Source organism: Stenella coeruleoalba, assembly GCF_951394435.1.
Source record: "Stenella coeruleoalba genome assembly, chromosome: 11".
Lineage (NCBI taxonomy): Eukaryota > Metazoa > Chordata > Mammalia > Artiodactyla > Delphinidae > Stenella > Stenella coeruleoalba.
The window spans coordinates 25,455,103-25,472,909 of record NC_137157.1 but is presented as its reverse complement, the minus strand read 5'-3'; the positions used below and the strand labels follow the sequence as shown (position 1 = coordinate 25,472,909).

Below are 17,807 nucleotides of genomic sequence, written 5' to 3'. Positions count from 1 at the left end.
CTTGCCTTAATGCCCCCCCAGATCTATTTTCAATGTCTTTTTTTCCCCTTTCTCAGCATAATGTTTATTAGTGAATTTAGATACAGGCCAACTTAGAAGTGGATCTTCTTTTATGGAAAGAGAGGCAGATAATTTCAATAGAGTATTTTTGCTCTGATCAATTGTGTACTCATTATAGTAAAAGTTTATATATATGTGTGTATGCTAGTGTGTGCATGTAGTGGAATAGTTCATATATTCAAAAAATATGAAGAATAATAAAACAAACTACTACCCAGCTTTATCAAATCTTAATATTTTACTACATTTGCTATAAATATATATATAGTTTTGGCCACGCCACATGGCTTGTGGGATACTAGTTCCCTGACCAGGGATTGAACCCGGGCCTTCAGCAGTGAAAGGTGGAGTCCTAACCACTGGCCCGGCAAGGAATTCCCCATTTTTTTCATTATTATAATTTTAGATATAACCAAAATTTCCAAGGAGTCTTGCCTGATTTCATTCAACTTTGTACCCTGATCTTGGTATATGCCATTCTCATGTATGTTATACAAATATGTCATAATCCATAATCTATCAGGGTTAAGATTTTTAGCTGCCAGCAACAGAAAAAAACTGACTAATTTAAGTAAATAAACAAAAATAAAGGAACTTATTCAAGAACTTAGAAAACCTTTGGAAGGGTGGAAGAATCAGGTTTGCAGGCTTCACTGCCGGGGAAAACATCCAGTGGGGACACCACAGTCACAGCTGTGGTGGAAGAGACTCTACAGTTTGCACTGCCGGCCCTGACCAGGACACGGCTAGGAGAGCTACAGCCACTGCAGCTTCTGGAAGCCACTGGAGCTGCTCCTCCCACCTAAAGGGGGTCTGGGCAGCCTCTGCAGCTGCCTGAAAGTCTGGGGCAGGCTCTTGGGATTGGTGGAGCCTGAATCATGTGCCTGGACCCTAACTTCAGAAGAGACTGAGAAAGCAAGAATCTGGCATTTTTGGCATCTAGAGTGGAAATGCGCTCTGCTTCAGCAGGTAGGGGAATCCCCTCATGTGGAAAGTAGGTTCAGAGGCTGGATGCTCAAAACAAATTAGCAGTTGTCCACAATTTATACATTCTCTTGTTAATGGACATTTAGGTAGTTTCCAATTTTCCACTATCACAAACTGCTGCAATGAAATTTCTGTACATTTTTTTGTACATAAGACTTTAATTATAATGTAGTTAAACTTATCCACCCTTTCCCTTATATTTGTGGGGGTTTTTCTTGTGTTTAAGAATTTATTTTCTACCTCAAGGTGATAATGATATTCTCCTTATGCTTCTTCCAAATGTTTTATTATTTTGGCTTTTTATATATAACTCTTTAGTCTACCCGGGGTTTATGATGGGAATTGGGAATCTAATATAGATAGTTAGATAGATAGATAGATAAGCAGCTGTAGCACAACGTTTGGAATAGGCCATTATTTCCTCTCTGGTTTGTAATGTTATCTCTGTTGTATATCAAGTTTCCATATGTGTATGGGGCTGTTTGGGGCTATCTATTCTGCTCCATTGGTCTAACTAGCCTGGTGCCAATACCACGATATCTTAGTTACTAACACTTCAAAAAAGGTCAGCAAAGCCTCCCTTTGTTTTTCTTCAAGTGTATTAATGTTATTTCTAGCATTAGCTATCTTACACCCCAAAGAGCAAAATGATAAAAAAAAGAGAAATTTTCATGTATGGTTTGTATGCAACATGAGCCACAAAGAGCAACAATACCACCTTTGCCAGTGGCTGGACAGTAGCAGAGAACTCAGAGAAGGAGGCAGGGAGTTATCATCAAAGACATCAGGTGTGTTTGGAGTTAAGGCTTTGATCTCCCACCCTGTAAAGAACAGGCTGCTAGGAGCTCCAGTCTCAGTGATACTCTCTTGTTTTCCCATGACCACTTACTCCTCTATCCCCATGTTTGCCTTCACAGGGGAACACAGAGTGTATCAACATCAGGGCCTCTGGAGACGCCTTCTGAGCATCCCTGAGTAATTTCCAATGTGCCAGCTAGTGTGCTAAGAGAGGTACATGATTGCTGAAGATCTCATAGCTAGTATGCTCTGCTAGTGTGTTATCAGGATCGTATACTGTTGTCCCTCTACCAGGTGTCCTCCGTGCACAGGATTGGGCTGGAAATTGAACCAGAGCATGCAAACCATATGAAACAACGATTGCACATCAGATGGGCTTTCTTGTGCATGGAGCTTATTTTTAATTCATGGGCTAGGTGAATACTGGATTAGGTGAATGCTGGGTTAGGTGAAGACTTTATGGTTTTTTAATTCAAGATTTAGAGTCCAACTGTAGATTTAAAAGTTTCAGTTAGGGTTTGCAGAAATAGGCCATTATTGAATTGATATTCATCTCTTCAAATGTCACTGCAACTTGTATAGCTGAGCCATAAAAATAATTCTACATTTAAATATGAGATGATTGGGCTTTGATTTCTTACAACAAACTTGAAAGCCATTTTAGAGCTGCCTCACACAGTGCCTGCTTGCTTTATCATTGTAGATTTTAAAGGATTTGGACTTCATTATTTGCTCCCAATTCTAGCCTAGGGTCAAGGCCCTCCATGATCTGGTCCCAACCCTGCCTATTCTATCTTCCACATTCTAAGCATCAGTGAAACCAAACTGCTTAGCATTCTTCTGATTTGTCTGCACCATCCCTCCTTCATGCCCCTGTTCTGCTCCTTACTCGCTGGGTCTTTAGGGGTGAGAAGGGCATGGTGGGATTAAATATTGTTACCTCTTAGGTGTGTCCTGGATATTAAATGAAATCTTGCAAGAACACTGTTTAGCATGGTACCTAGTGTATAGTAGGTGTTCAGTAAATATTTACGGTCCCTGACCCAGTATCCAAATTCTCCTCATCACTCGAGACCCTACTCAAAGGCTTCCTAAAAAGTCCTTTAAAAAAATTTCTCCCTCCTCAAAACTTCCTCAGTGTTCTATCTATCTATACTGCTCCGACAGCACTTTATTCCTTATTTTCCACTGATTAATGGCATACATTCTTAATCTCTCTGTACAGACTTGAAGCCTTGGAGGGCAGGGACCAAGTCTGTACTGCTGGCTGTGACTGTACACCTGTGGGTGGAAGATGACAATTATTGGTTGAATGAAGTCATTCCATGGTCAGGTGTCTGGTAGCACTGCTTGTTTAGCGGCATTAGCAAAGTCTGCTGACACTGCTTCAGGTACCGGAAACATTTCCCTCGCGGCATTTACCACTTTTCTTAAAATTCATTGTCTTCACCAAATGTGAAGCAATATTAGGATTGAGAGCTCTAGGGATTCTCTGCTCCTGGGAGTCCTGGCAGGTGTCTGCCCAAAATCAACCAAACCTCAGTGACTGGGAGACAATGTCAAGTTGATTCAATGTCTGCTGAGGTCCAGCTCCCTGGTTTGTAGACGGCTGTCTTCTCACTGTGTCCTCCCATGGTAGAAAGGGGTGAGGGAGCTCTCTGGGATCTCTCATAAGAGTACTAATCCCATTCATGAGGGCACAGCACTCATGATCTAATCAACTCCCAGAAGTCCCACCTCCAAACACCATCACATGGGTTTCAACATATAAATTTGGAAAACAAATGTTCAGTCTATGGTATAATATAAACAAAAAATCTGTGGGGTCCTCTGTAATTTTTCAAGTATAAAAAGGGTCCTGTGTCCAAAAGTTTGAGAACCTCTGTCTAACCCTTTTCCATATTACAACCTCAGTCATAGTATATTCCTAGTTCAACTCTAATTACCTCTGCCTTCAACACTAAAATAACCCTCATTCTTTAATAAGTAGTGGGAATCATTAACTGGAGTGATGGATAGAGAGAGCCTGTGAATGGTACTGTCATTTGTCCTCCAGTATTTCATGTGGCTCTTATCTTCTTTTGTAAACCCTGGACACTGATTCCCATGTAGCCCTGGTCAATGAAAACTTGTAAGTTCCATGTGGGCAATAGTACTCCTGATATCTTGGCTATAGGAATATTGCCTGGAGCCATATATGTGTTTCCCAAAGTCCAGCCTAAATATTTGGATACTATGGGGAAGATAAAGAAGTTCTATCATTAAGGATCTAACTATTCTCCAGTTACAAAAGGAGATAATAATATATTGTAAGATAAAAAGTTATAGGATGTTTTTGGACAGAACTAAAATAGGTAAAGAATTACAGAAGAGAATGTGGCAAGGGAGTCACATTTAATTTCAAGAAAGGCACTCTCCAGGAGAACAAAAGAGGAGAGCATTGCAAGAGTCATTGATGAAGTAGTTTTGAGATAAAAGGATCCTTTGCTCTATAAGCTAGTGTCTAGGATAGTGCATCCCAATCTCTTGTGAGAATCCTTTTTTTGTGCCCTTTCATGATATTGACCTCTCTAAAGTCACCAGGGCCTTCTTTTTTTAAAAAAATTTATTTATTTATTTATTTATTTTTGGCTGCATCGGTTCTTAGTAGCAGCGCATGGGCTTCTCTCTAGTTGTGGCGTGTGGGCTCCAGAGAGCGTGGGCTCAGTAGTTGCAGTGCGTGGGCTCTGTAGTTGCAGTATGCGGGCTCTCTAGTTGTGGTGTGCATGCTTAGTTGCCCCGCAGCATGTGGGATCTTAGTTCCCCGACCAGGGATCAAAGCCGTGTCCCCTGCATTGGAAGGTGGATTCTTAACCACTGGACCCCCAGGGAAGTCCCACCAGTGGCCTTATAATATCTAAAATCAATGGTCTAGTTAAGACTTTGTACTACTTGATCTTTATTCAGCAGTTCATATAGCTGACCAAACTTTTTGTTTTGTAAAACTTTTTTCTCTCCTTACTTCCACGTGATTATTCTCTAAAGTATTTTCTCCTTCTTGTCCTAACATTCTTTTGTGGTTTCCTTTACAGAATTTCCCACCATTGTTTCTTATAAACAAACAAAACCCCCAAACATTAGTGTCCCTCTGGGTTGTGTTCGTTTTTTTTATCCTTTTCCCTGAAGTACTTCATTCTTAAGCCTTCTACCACACCCAAGCCCTGATGACTCTCATGTCTATATCTCCACATCCATATTTCTAACTTACTACCAGATATCTCTGCCTGGATGCCATGCAGGCATTTCAAACTTAAAATGCCCAAAGCTTATCTTCCCTTCCGTCTCCTCCAAGACCTCCTCCTCCTCCTTTATTCCCTATCTCAGGGAGTGGTACCGCTATCCATCCGGGAACCCAAGCCAGAAACCTGGCTTGGTGTGTCATCTTCAACTCCTCCCTCTCCATATTCAATGGACCATTAAGTTCTCTTAATTCTAAATTAGACATGTTTCTGCAATCCAGTCTCTCCTCTCTAGCCCCCAACAGCCTTCACATAAGTTCTCATCAATATTGTTATCAACAATAACATATTAGCAAGTTTCCCCTACTAGCAGGCTCTGCCATTTCCAATTTTTCTTTCTTTAGAATACAAGCCATCAGACTTAGGGATATCACTGCTGATAAAAGTTTAAAAAATGGTTTTGAGAACAAACATGGTGTGGGCCCCCCTTTTTCAAAAAATTTTCAGGGCACAAGAAACCATCCTCTACTCTGTTATTTCATACTAATAATTTTAGACTTATTAAAAGACTGTTCAACTTCAAAAACTAGCAAGTACCATACTCTCAGAATAGAATACAGTTCTTTAAATATATTTGGCTTTTAAAATAAAACACATGGATTTACTGGATGGAAACCACTGCCCTAGAATCTAGACTGCCATCAGAGTGATCTTTCACAAAGCAAAAATGACCACGTTTCCCTAGCTTGCAGACATCTGTATGTATTATATAACCATATACATTTATCCACAGAATCTATATCAATATCATTTTACTGGCTTTTAATGGCTACACAGTACTATTCATTGTATTGTCATGCTGGGGACATGTCTGTCGTGGTATATTTTAAGCATTTTTTAAAATATTAAATTTTAAATATCCCTTGTCACATATCACCTTGAGACCTTACAATAAAAGCCACTCTTCAGGGTAGCATAGAAGGCTATTTACAATCTGGTCTCACTTCACCTACTCCTCAGCAAGAACTTCCCCTAAACATGCCACTGTCAAATGAAAAATAATGCACAACCTAAAAGTTGAGAGTTATGTTTTATTCGGCAGACATTCTTAGGACTTCAAGCCCAGGAGACAGCCTTTCAGATAAACGCTGAGAAAACTGTTCCAAAGATCAAAAGCGGGCAGCCAGGATATATGGGAGTTTTTGCACCACCACCACTAGTCGGAACAAAGGGCTACTGTTAATGAAAGAAAACGAGATATCCCAAGTTAAGGAATTTAGTGTTTTTCTACGTATGGGAAGATGCAAGAGTCTGGGCTCACTGAAATCATTCCTTTGATATGCACCTCAGCTATCTGGGTCTCTCAGTCAGGAGCAATTCCCTGCCCCTTCTCCAAGGGGACATTCGTCAAGGTCTGTGTTATGGTCTGAATTGTGTTCCCTCCCTCCAATTCATATTTTGAAGCCCTAACCCCCAGTGTGACTGTATTTATATATCTGTATCTATGCCATATCATCTATACATTTTAAAATAGTTATATAGCACTTTTTAAACCATAAAGATATGGAAAAAAATCCTCAGTATTTCCCTTAATGTCAAGCAAACAAGCTTTCGCATATTTTTCTTAATATATTTCTTGTTAACCCATTGCCAAAGGTCACAAAAGACATGTGTGCCTTAGGATATTTAGGCCATCATATAATACACACAAATGGAAAAATTTCAAGAGCATGGCTTATTAACAGCAATGTTGGCTAACACATATCACTATTGTGTCAAGTGTTGTGCTGTCACAGGTGCTTTTTCTCCATTTTGAAATTTAATTTCCATATCCTATGATGTGGTACTATTATTATCCTCATTTTACAAATAAGGAAACTGAAATTTGGAGTGATTAAGTGATTTGTCCTAAGCCACACCACTAACCAAGGACTTCAAAGAAAATAAGGCGGAGGCTAATTATGTTGCTCAGTTTGGAATTAATATTTTCTCACCAAAAATACATTTTTGGGACAAAATAATAAATATATCTTATTACATTGATTTTACAATAGGAAAAGTCTCTCTCCAAGGAAAAAAAAACTTATTTTTGTCTGCTTATCTAGTTAACCATCTAAGACAAAATGACTTCATGTGATTAGCTAGAAAAAATATTCTCGTCTATGCTGGTATTGAGTTATATATAATACAGGTTCTTTTAGATTCTTACTTAAGTTTTCAACATTTCTTATTCCTTTACCCCATTCAACTTCCTCTTATAGAGAAAACCAAATGAAGAAAAATGTGAAAATAAGGAGTGATGGGCTGTTAAGTATAATTATTCAGTTATCTCAGACTCTGCAGTGTCCTGGAAAATTATCATCCAGCAAATATTCACTACCGTACTGTCAAGATATGTTTTTTTTTTTTTTAATATTACCTGAAAGTTTCATTTTCTTGCCTCTTTTCGGAAAGAAAGGGGGAAAAGTAGAGTACAATCCCTTTGCAGCAAAGAAACAGTATTTTGTGTTATCAGTGCACTTTAGCATTACTTTTTTCATTGAACAAATTTTGACATTGATAATTCTGTAGATCAACTTATACCTCAAACACCCTTTGTCAAAATTTATCTACTGACCCTCTAGGATCCTGTGTCTACTGGACTGGGTCTGAGGTAGTAGCCATGGCCCAAGTGTTCCCAGAACTTATAGTGGAACTGGGAAGATTCACAACAAAGCATGAAGGCATTTTTCATACAGCAGATCTTAGTTATAAGGATGCTTTTGGCAGTAGCTTTGCACCACAACCAGGGTGAGCTTTGATTCCTCCTGAGGTTGACAGCCACATCCTTGCCCCCAATCTTAAGACCTTTTAGACCCTTTTAAAAATCTTCATCTTTATGACAGACTAACTTGGAATAGAAAATAATAAATGTTGTAAGGAAAGTATTAGCATTTTATTTTATTCTTATTTATTTATATGTCTCATTGAATGCCAAACTTTCTTGAGGATACTTTTTTTTCACTTTTGTATCTTCCACCAAGAAAAATTACTTCTAGTCGACAATCAATACATATTTATTGAACTGATTAGGAATTTCAACTGGGAAGGCACAATACAGAATTACTAAATTTCTGGCACCTGATTACTTGGGTTTGGATTCTAACTCTGCTATTTACTTCCTGTATGACCTGGTGCAAGTGACCAAAACTCTCTAGCTCTAATTTCCCCAACTCAAAAGTGGATTAAATGAGATAATGAATGTAAAGTACTTGGCACTTCTTAAGTGCTATTTATACAATGAGTATTTACTGGGCTCCTACAATGCTTTAGGTTAGAGGTAGGTGCTGGGAATAAGAGTACAAAACAGGCGAGGTTCCTGTCTTCATGGAGCTCAAGGTAGTTGGAGAGACACACATAAAACAAATAATCACACAAATAAATTACAAATTGCCATGAAAAAAAGTTAAGAATTCAATGCGTGGTTGTATGAGCAGGGCCTGATATAGATTGTTGAGGAAGGATTCGCTGAGGGAGTGGCATTTAAGCTGAAACTTGAAAGATGAAGAGATTCTCTATTTCCTCTCGTTCCTCAACTCTCTAATCTGGCTTCCATCTCTCTACCTAAATAGCTCTTTCTAAGGTCACCAGTGGTTTCCATGTCACTATAATATATACATCCGGCATTTTTCATCCTCTTACTTGACCTCTTAGCACTCAACGCAGTTGATCACTCCCTCCTCCTTGAGACGCTGTCTTTCCTTGGCTTCTCTAATAATAGACGCCTCCTGATCTCTTAACCTCTGACTGCCTCTTCAGTCAGGCCCCTTTGTAGGTACATCTCCTTAAGTGTTTGGATAGCCTCACCGTGAGCTGTAATTGTGAATAAAAACGCAGCCCTTTTGAGTCATAAAAAAGAAGTGTGTACACGTGAAGGCATTTTTTCGCCCCTCTCCTCGCTTCCGGTGCGCTGTATAAAACCACGAATATAAAACTTTCCGGTTCCAGTCGAGAGGCCCCTCTCCCGCGCGCGGGCAGCGCCTGTCCATAGGGCAGGCACGGGAATTCAACTTGACCCTAGCAGGCAGGTTTACCCGAGGCGCGGGACGAGGGTGTGGTCAGATTTCGCGCGGTTTTCCCGACCTCCTCGGCCACGCCCGCCTGAGACGAGCCCGGCCCAGCTCCACGCGAAATCCTCACAGTCGAGTCCTCCACCGTCCCAGCATTCCCCGCGCCCCTACCATCGAGAGCAGCTTCCGGCGTCGCTGGTGTAGGTGGGTGAAGAAGGAGCGGGCCCTCGCCGCCCTGTCTTAGTTCCTCGCGCTCTCTTGGGCAACATGGCGGGTGTGGAGGAGGCAGCGTCCTGCGGGAGCCACCTGAATGGCGACCTGGATCCAGACGACAGGGAGGAGGGAGCTGCCATTACGGCTGAGGAGGCGGCCAAGAAAAAAAGACGGAAGAAGAAGAAGAGTAAAGGAGCTGCCACAGGTAAAGGGAGTTTTTATGTCTTCCCAGTCCCCGCCGGGATGGCCGAACGGCTCGACTCAGGCCCGGCGGGGCTGACAGAGACTAGGGACTTAGAATCCTGGACTGATTCCCAGGACTGAACGTGTGTCCGGGCCGAGCTGCAGATTTCCAGCCCCGGGGACAGGCGGCTCCTCGCGTGGTATTAGGGACCTGGTGGGGGAGGGGTGGAGAAGAGGGTGCCTCAGCTTCTGTGGGGTCGTTGGGCCGGAGCCCCTGCATTGCCGGCGCTTAGCTCCCACGCAGACGGTGCGACGGACCTGAAGCCGTGCCCAGGGCCCAGCCTTCTCACCTTCCTCGCGGATTGGCCTCCTCCTCAAAAATCTGGTTCTGACCCATACTGCCGCCTCCTTGCTGGAGCAACGTGGGACATATTTTCGTCGAGGGTTGGGGGTGGAGTAACCGAGTCTTAGCGCCTCAGCAGCACCTCCCCCCACCATCCCAGTTTACGGAGAGATTTGTGTGGCGCGCAGCCCTTTTGGGGTGTGTGTGTATGTGTGTGAATGCCCACGCGCTCTTGTTACTGAGTAGTAATAGCAGGATGTGTGGTGGTGCGACTCTTCACCTGCCTAATCCCACAGTATCGTCAAGCTTTTGGGCTTTTAGGCCTGGATTATGATGCCACTTGTAGGCAGTCTGGGTAGGATATTCTGTGGGTCCGAATGGAGCTTTTCTAAATCTACTGGTAAGGCAAGGAAAACAGCTGAAAGTTTTCAGTTGGATTATATTATGAGTTAGAAACTTAATTGTTTGATTGTGAGAAGTCAGTGTTTTTGTTGCATCAAGGCCTTGGTTTTAGGAAGAGTTATTTGTACTGTTAAAATCAGCCACAGAAAGAGTGAGAGGACAGTGGAGAAGCCAGAAGTGATAAAGTGGAGTTGAGAGAGGTTAGAGAGGGTTAACCTGTATCCTTTTGAAGTTTTGATTAGATGGGAGTTGAAAAGGGAGAGCTGTAGGGGCTAGGATGCTTCCAGAGCAAAATTGAATCCCAGGATATAGTCTGGTGGCAGTTCCTGGCTTTCAGATGAAATCCAGACTCTTCAGTTTGTCCTTTTAAGGTGTTTAGCAGACTGACCCTAATATATCTTTAACAGTTCTATCTCTCAGGATGAATTCTCTGCATAGCCAGCCTGTCACTTCATTATGTGCTACATGGTAATACTACCTCTTTTTACGCATACATATTACTCATATAGCTACATTCTTATCACTTCTACAGCAGGGCCTGCTCTTGTGCTTAGCTGTTGGAGAAGTTTGTTTTTTAGTAATGGAATGTCTTTTCCTACTTATTTTTATTTTACCCAGCCCGGCTTGACAATTTCTTTCTTCCTGAACCCCTGAAGCCCCCAGGACCCCACAGAAATCCTCTTACTAAGGCCTTCAGCATTTATGGCCCATCTTAAGTCCTTGCTTGGTTAATAAATTATTTGTTGTAGTCTAATTGTTAAATACTTTAAAAAAGTTAAAACTACTTAAGGGTAGAGAACAACTTACAGTTTAACTCCTAGCACAGAGAATGTGTAATGAGTATTTTGTTGAACGGGCAGTACCACTTAGATATGGAATATTTTTCTTTCGTTAAATAAATTTTATTCTGCTTCAAGTAATGTTCTGCTTTTGTTTTATGAACATTTATCAGGAAGACTTAACATGTTTTTTAGAATCCTTAGAACATATTTTAGTGGGAAGATCTTGATTAGATTTGATTTATGTTATTGTATTTGATCAGCAGAGCAACAGGAACCTGATAAAGAATCAGGAGCCTCGGTTGATGAGGTAGCAAGACAGTTGGAAAGACAAGCATTGGAAGAGAAAGAAAGAGTTGATGACGATGAAGGTAAATGGTTAATTTGATTTTTGTGGTTAGGAAAGCAAGAAAATATGACATTCTTTAACCAAAGTTGCTTATTTGTCCATATAGTCCAATATTCTCTGATGTTTTACTTAACTGATGTTAAAGCCTCAATGTCACAGATGAAAAGGAAAATGTATTTAGTTATTAGCAACTCTTTTAAAAGTTGGATATGTTGAATGCTCAAATAACACAGATCTCAACTTTAAAAATGTACTTAACAAAAGGCCGAGTAGTGGGTATTAATAAGATAAAATTGAATGCCTGTTTATTTAACTAACTTTTATTGAACAGCTAATATGTACTAGGCACTATCTTAGGATACTTTCATCCATTCTCATTTTACCCTCACAAAAACCAAGCAAACAGGAAATGATAGTTATATGATTTGCCCAATGTGACACAGCTAGTTTGTGTAGAATAACAGAGCCAGAGTTTCAAACCTAGCACCTGATTCCAAGTCTATTCCTTTTACTCTATCAAAGGTACTTCCCTTTTTGTCAAAGGAGCATGTTGGAGTGCTTCTCAAATCTATTATGAATTTCCTGACCCCAGATCCTTGTGGTATTTTGGAGCTTTTGCCAAAGATTTCTTTAAAGACAACAACTCTTGGAATTGTAGGAATTGATGCTATCAGTAAGACAGTGGAGGGAGTGATTAGTTAGGAGAACTATTTTTATTCTACAGCCTCTTTTGGCAGAAGAGGAGATAGGGCTTCCTCATTCTTAATTATCTATTGCTATGATCTACTGTTCTGCCTCAAGAACTGCCAGCTTGGGCTTATGCCTTCCAGTCCTTAGCAACAAATACGTGCTGTACTTTATCATGTTAGGATAATGCAGAGCAGTTGTTTTTCCTTTAGAAGGATAAATTCTCTGCCCTCAAGGAGCTTACAGTCAAATTTAGTGGAAAAAAATGCCAAGAATTGTTACCAAACCCGGACACCAGGTTGCGGCAAAGGAAAGTATAGCGTTTATTGCAAAATGCCAAGCAAGGAGAATAGGCAGCTCATGCCCAAGAGACCTGAAGGCTTTTAGAGAAGGGTTTTTAAAGGCAACATTAGAGGTGAGGGTTGCCAGGTGCCTGATCAGCTTGTGGACATTCTTCTGATTGGTTGGCTGTGCAGTAACAGGGTGACTTTTTGGGAATCTCAGTTATAGTTTTCTGGTTTCAACTGATCTGGAGTCTGTGTGCTGGTGGTCAGCATACAGCTAACTTTTTCCACCTGGTTTGGGGGGGTTAGTATCTGCAAACCAACTCAAGGATATGGTTCAAGATATTATCTGTAGCCCTTGAGGAAAAACCAAAGGTCCTTTGTTTTTAATGGCCAAACTATTATTATTTAGTTTTGTTTGATTGTTTTCCTTTGTTTTTGCATTTTTCTCATGTCTCTGATTAAATTTGCTCTTTGGAACTCAGGGAAAGCCTAAGAGTCTAAAGCTTTTTTACAAAAGAGGTGGGAGACTTGGGGTCTGTCCCTGAGAAGGCCCTACAGGGTCCTGCTTGGTTTCAGATTCAAGGGAATAGTTAGCTTTTCCTTTTCCTTAAGCAAATCTCTTGTCCATTCTGCCTTGGTTTATGCTTCAGATTATAAACATATTTTGAACTCTTAACAAGAAAGGTATTTGTAAATTCAAGGTAATATAATAGGTTGCTGTTGACCCACTGTGTGTAGAATATCAATCACAGTGCTAATTTGAAGACAGTGCCTGCCTTGTTTCATTACACCTCTGCAAAGTTATATGAATCTCTTGACATTGAAGGAGGAAATTTTGCTTGTCAGAATGGGAATCTTCAGTGTACTAAAGAAGATTTTAGGAATATCAAATATTTAGGAATTTAGTTTTCTCCAGTTTGGGTTCATTGTTTTCCTAATTCATTTTGATAATCAGGATCAACCAGTACTATTAAACTGTTGTGGGCTTCCCTGGTGGTGCAGTGGTTGAGAGTCCACCTGCCGATGCAGGGGACACGGGTTTGTGCCCCAATCCGGGAAGATCCCACATGCCGCAGAGCGGCTGGGCCAGTAAGCCATGGCCGCGGAGCCTGTGCTCCGTAACGGGAGAGGCCACAACAGTGAGAGGCCTGCGTACCGCAAAAAAAATAAAATAAACTGTTGTGAGAAGTCTTTGAGAGGATGGAAAGCTAATATTTCAATATCTTTTTTCTAAAGGAAAACTGATTATTGTGGAGAGACAAAATATAGAGTTGGAAAGATATACTGGTATCTGCAATAAAATTTATTGAAATTTGGAGGTGGAATTGTGGGCTGAATGCTGATGGAAAGCTCATTGGAAGGAATGGGACTTAAAACCAAACAAAAGAGACCATTTTGGGGCAGGACAAAGTGTAGTGAACAGTGCAAACTGGCCTCATTATAAGACGATTCATTGAGGGAGCTTTGGAGCAGTTTTTTTCCCGTCTTTCGTTTGTTTATTCATTAGTTTCCTTCCGGTTTTATTGAGATATAACTGGTATACAGTTCTGTGTGAGTTTAACGTATACAGCATAATGATTTGACTTAGATACATCATGAAATGATTACCAAAATAAGCTTAGTGAATATCCTAGTTATTTGCTCTTAGTTATTTTAGTTATTTGTGGGTAGATTAGCACACTTCAGAAATGATTGTTGAAATTTATTGAGCAACATTTTTAGAAATTCAGACACTTATGTCTATTTTTGATACCTTTATTTAAAATATTTTAACTCACTGTTTAATCTTGGTCATAATCGTATTCTTTATTTTTTCTCAAAGTTTAAGTGTATGGTCATTGAGCTTCAAGCAGAGTTGTTATGAAAACCGACAGGCAGATCATGGCTATTTTGTATATTCTTTTGCCAGCTGTTTTTTTAAAATAGTTCTTATTTTTGGTCATCAGGTTCTTTTGAAAATCTGAAAACTATGAACCTAGGAGAAGTAGAAATTTTTTTGTATACAATTTGATCCAGAAAGAAGGAGAACTCTTTTTCTTTAATAACAACTATGCAGGAAAAGATATTTATTTATTTATATTGGCTGCGACTGGTCTTAGTTGCGGCACACGGGATCTTCTTTCTTTGAGGCATGCAGGACCTTTCATTGTGGCGCATGGGCCCTTCGTTGCAGCGTGTGGGCGTGTGGGCTTCTCTCTAGTTGTGGCGCACGGGTTTAGTTGCCCCGCGGCATGTGGGATCTTAGTTCCCCAACCAGGGATCGAACCTGCGTCCCCTGCACTGGAAGGCGGATTCTTTACCACTGGACCACCAGGGAAGTCCCAGGAAAAGATATTTTAAAATATGAGACCCCATTTACCTCTCACTGGATTAGGAATCAGGTGATATTCTTGGTTCAATTTTGCTATTTATCTGTTAGGATTATCTTGGGCATGTCCTTAAACATTCCTTGTTACCTCATAGGGTTGCTTTAGGATCACATGAGGTCATGAAATACAGGTGTTTAACTGCAAAGCATATATAAACTATTATTATTTCAGATGAAGTCATATAGTCATTATTACAGGTATTTCAGTAACACTAGTTATTTTTCTTTGCTTTAAAAAAAAGATGTTATTTAATACATGTTTTATTCTTAAAAATATCTCAATTCTTTTAGTAGAGTAAGTCAAAGTAAAGTTTACTAGTGCTTTTGATTGCACAAGTCAAATTCTGATACTTAAAGCTAACAGTATACAAAATTCTAAGAGTATTGGGTCAGCTTTGTCGTATGCTATTTAAGATGCACTGTGTGTTTGTGTACTTGTCTGCTTGTGCTTGTTTCGTCCCTCTGCTTATAAGGCTTAAGTGAACTTGACATGTCTTTTCTTAGATGGAGATGGTGATGGAGATGCAGCAACTGGAAAGAAGAAGAAAAAGAAGAAGAAGAAGAGAGGACGTTAGTGTCTTTAGTTAATCCTACTTGCCAAATTAGAAGTGGTTTATTAACCAGCAGGTTTGAAGAGTAGATTTGAAGTTGCTTAAGATCCTGGTATATGTTAGGGAAATAAATGTAGGCTTAATGGAGGTAGAATTTAGTGAAACTCACAGCTATTTGGCAAGTACTTTGGTTTGACAGTCTTGTTATTTTCTTTAGCTGTATTCAGCCAGGGGATGTTAATAATAAATTTGTTGTATTTTACTGCATGTTAGGGATGAGTTCCTAAAAACTTTATAATTTAAAATTTGAATAATTCAAATAGTTTTGTCAGTGATGACTAAAGTAATGCCACCAAGTGGTAATAGGATAAACATAGTTTGCAGTTCACCTGCCAGTTTTGATATTACGAGATTCTTGGCGAATATTTAATGAGGAGTCCCATTATTTAAAATTTGTGTGTATGGTGAATTTTTATTAATAACATGTATTGTAGTATTTCAGATTCACTTAATATATGATCCTACTTGTATTTTATTTCTATAAACGATATAACCAAACATCTTCATAGACCTGAAGCTCTTAGGGAGACTAAGGGGAGACTGTATAGCATAGACTAAGGAGACTGTATATAGACTAAGGGGAATAAAGTTTGGGTTGAGAATCAGAACAAGTTCTAATCTTGGATGCCCTTTGGTTATTGGGGTCCATTGAGTGTCTGGCTAAACCTTCCTTTAAAATCTTTAGGCTGAAATTTTATGAATGAGAATATTGAGGGTTTGACTTTCATTTTTATCTCTGGGTTGAAATACTTAAATTATTTTTTAAGAAAGCTATTGGCTCTGCCAGCCATTCCCCTGATATGTCTCTAGGTGGAGATGGAATAGCCTTCTTTCTAGTCAGGCATCTATCCTGGTTAGATCCTTCTACTCAGGATGTCAGTTCTGCCCCTAGCATAATCTGTATTTAATGAGCACAGATTACTTGCATTCCAGGAATCTCCAGGTATTATGATGTCATGTTCCTTCCATTCAAAAATTGTTCATAGTGTGCTTGTGAGACGTATTACCTGAGATTGGCTTGAGAAAGATCTATTTCTCCAAATACTCTAAAATTGCTTCCTAATGAAGGTAGATAAGCAGGGAGGAGCATTAAGAGGCTGCTTTGTATTTGCCCTTGGTAGAATTCTTCCACTGACAGATGTTTTATTATGATGCCATCAGCCTTTGTTGTGCCTCCTCTGAGGATGTTGTTGAACTTACTGTTCATTATGTTTCTTTATGAGCAGTCTTGAGAGACCCTTTTTTTCCTGGTCTTAGTATCAAGAATAATTGTGCTTTTCCTGAGTAGTTAATGTGTTTTATTGCAGAAGCACCATGAACTATGCAAATAACCTAGCCTTTTTTTTTTTTTTTTTGATATTGGCTACTAGAGGATTTAGAGCCAAATCTGGTTTTGTATTGGCCTTATTTCAGGTTCTATTTTAGGTTCTTTCTGTGTTTTGATTTTTGCTCTCTGATTTGCTTTGAATGTCTCTTATTTGTGTAGGCTGTCATAAATCACTTATGAAATAAACCAAATACTGTAATCAGGGGCAGTTTACTGCCCTCATTTTCCTCATCTATAAAGTGAGAGAATTGTAAGTGATAGTTAACAATAACTGCAATACAGATATTTATAATTATTCATAGTTTTAGATAATAACTTGGACATAGTACGTTATAAGTTTCAAACGTTATCCAAGATTTCATCTAGTTCCTCATTTTGTAGATGAGGAAACTGAGGCTTGGCACATTTAGGCATTTGTCCAAGTCACAGCTAATAAGTGGTAAAGGCTAGGCTTCAACTTATTTCAATGACAAATTCTTTATTTTTTCTCTAATGAACTTCTTGAGTCCTTTAACTATTTTGTCTTAATAATTTGTGGACAATATAAAAGGCATCTTTATTAGATTTGTAGATGAAATATAAAGCTGAGGATGATAATACTTTGGTTGACAGAAATCAAGATTTCAAAAGAAAACTGAGACAATAGGCTAATATTAACAAGCTGAAATTTAAATAAGCATATATAAAGTTAGTATAAGGTGATAGAATCCTAAGGATTTTGAGTGCTTATACAGTGAGAACCAAAAAGCTAGGAATCTTAACCTTTCAGTAGCAGTAGGATTTTTAGAATCAACAGTGTATTATACTAATTGTACCTTATTTGAACTATTAATAGAAGTCAATTCTAGTACCAACTTAAAAGAATCACTGACAAGGTTGATGAATATGAGTGAAAGTGTTAAGAACCGCATCCCTTAAAGTGGTTTCTCATCATAGAGAGGAAGGAAGCAGTAGAAATGAAAAGTAAATTTTTTTTAACTGCAAAGAGTTAAGTAGAACTAACAGATGAAAGTAACAGGGAATTAGTGTTGGAAGAGCTTTCTAACAGTTACAGTTCTCCCCAAGTGAATGTATTTTAGCTTGGGAATAGTGATTGCCTCCGCTGTAAGGCACTTAGTGCCATCCGTCAGGGGTGTTAGAGGATTC

At 39.5% G+C, this 17,807-nt stretch overlaps 1 protein-coding gene across 2 annotated transcripts in view; it reads left to right on the top strand.

Annotated features, from left to right (window-relative positions):
• Positions 1–8,779: 8,779 nt before the first annotated feature.
• The window catches only part of METAP2 (methionyl aminopeptidase 2), a 30,574-nt gene continuing 21,546 nt past the window's right edge, over positions 8,780–17,807 (top strand). Inside the window, exons 1-3 of one of the 2 annotated variants that reach the window (XM_079936882.1) lie at positions 8,780–9,530; positions 11,299–11,403; positions 15,228–15,293. In XM_079936882.1, the coding sequence (XP_079793008.1) occupies positions 9,380–9,530; positions 11,299–11,403; positions 15,228–15,293 (322 nt within the window). In that variant the 5' untranslated portion in view covers positions 8,780–9,379. Of the gene's footprint in view, positions 9,531–11,295; positions 11,404–15,227; positions 15,294–17,807 lie in introns of both variants that reach the window. The other variant, XM_079936881.1, reaches the window with a different exon arrangement.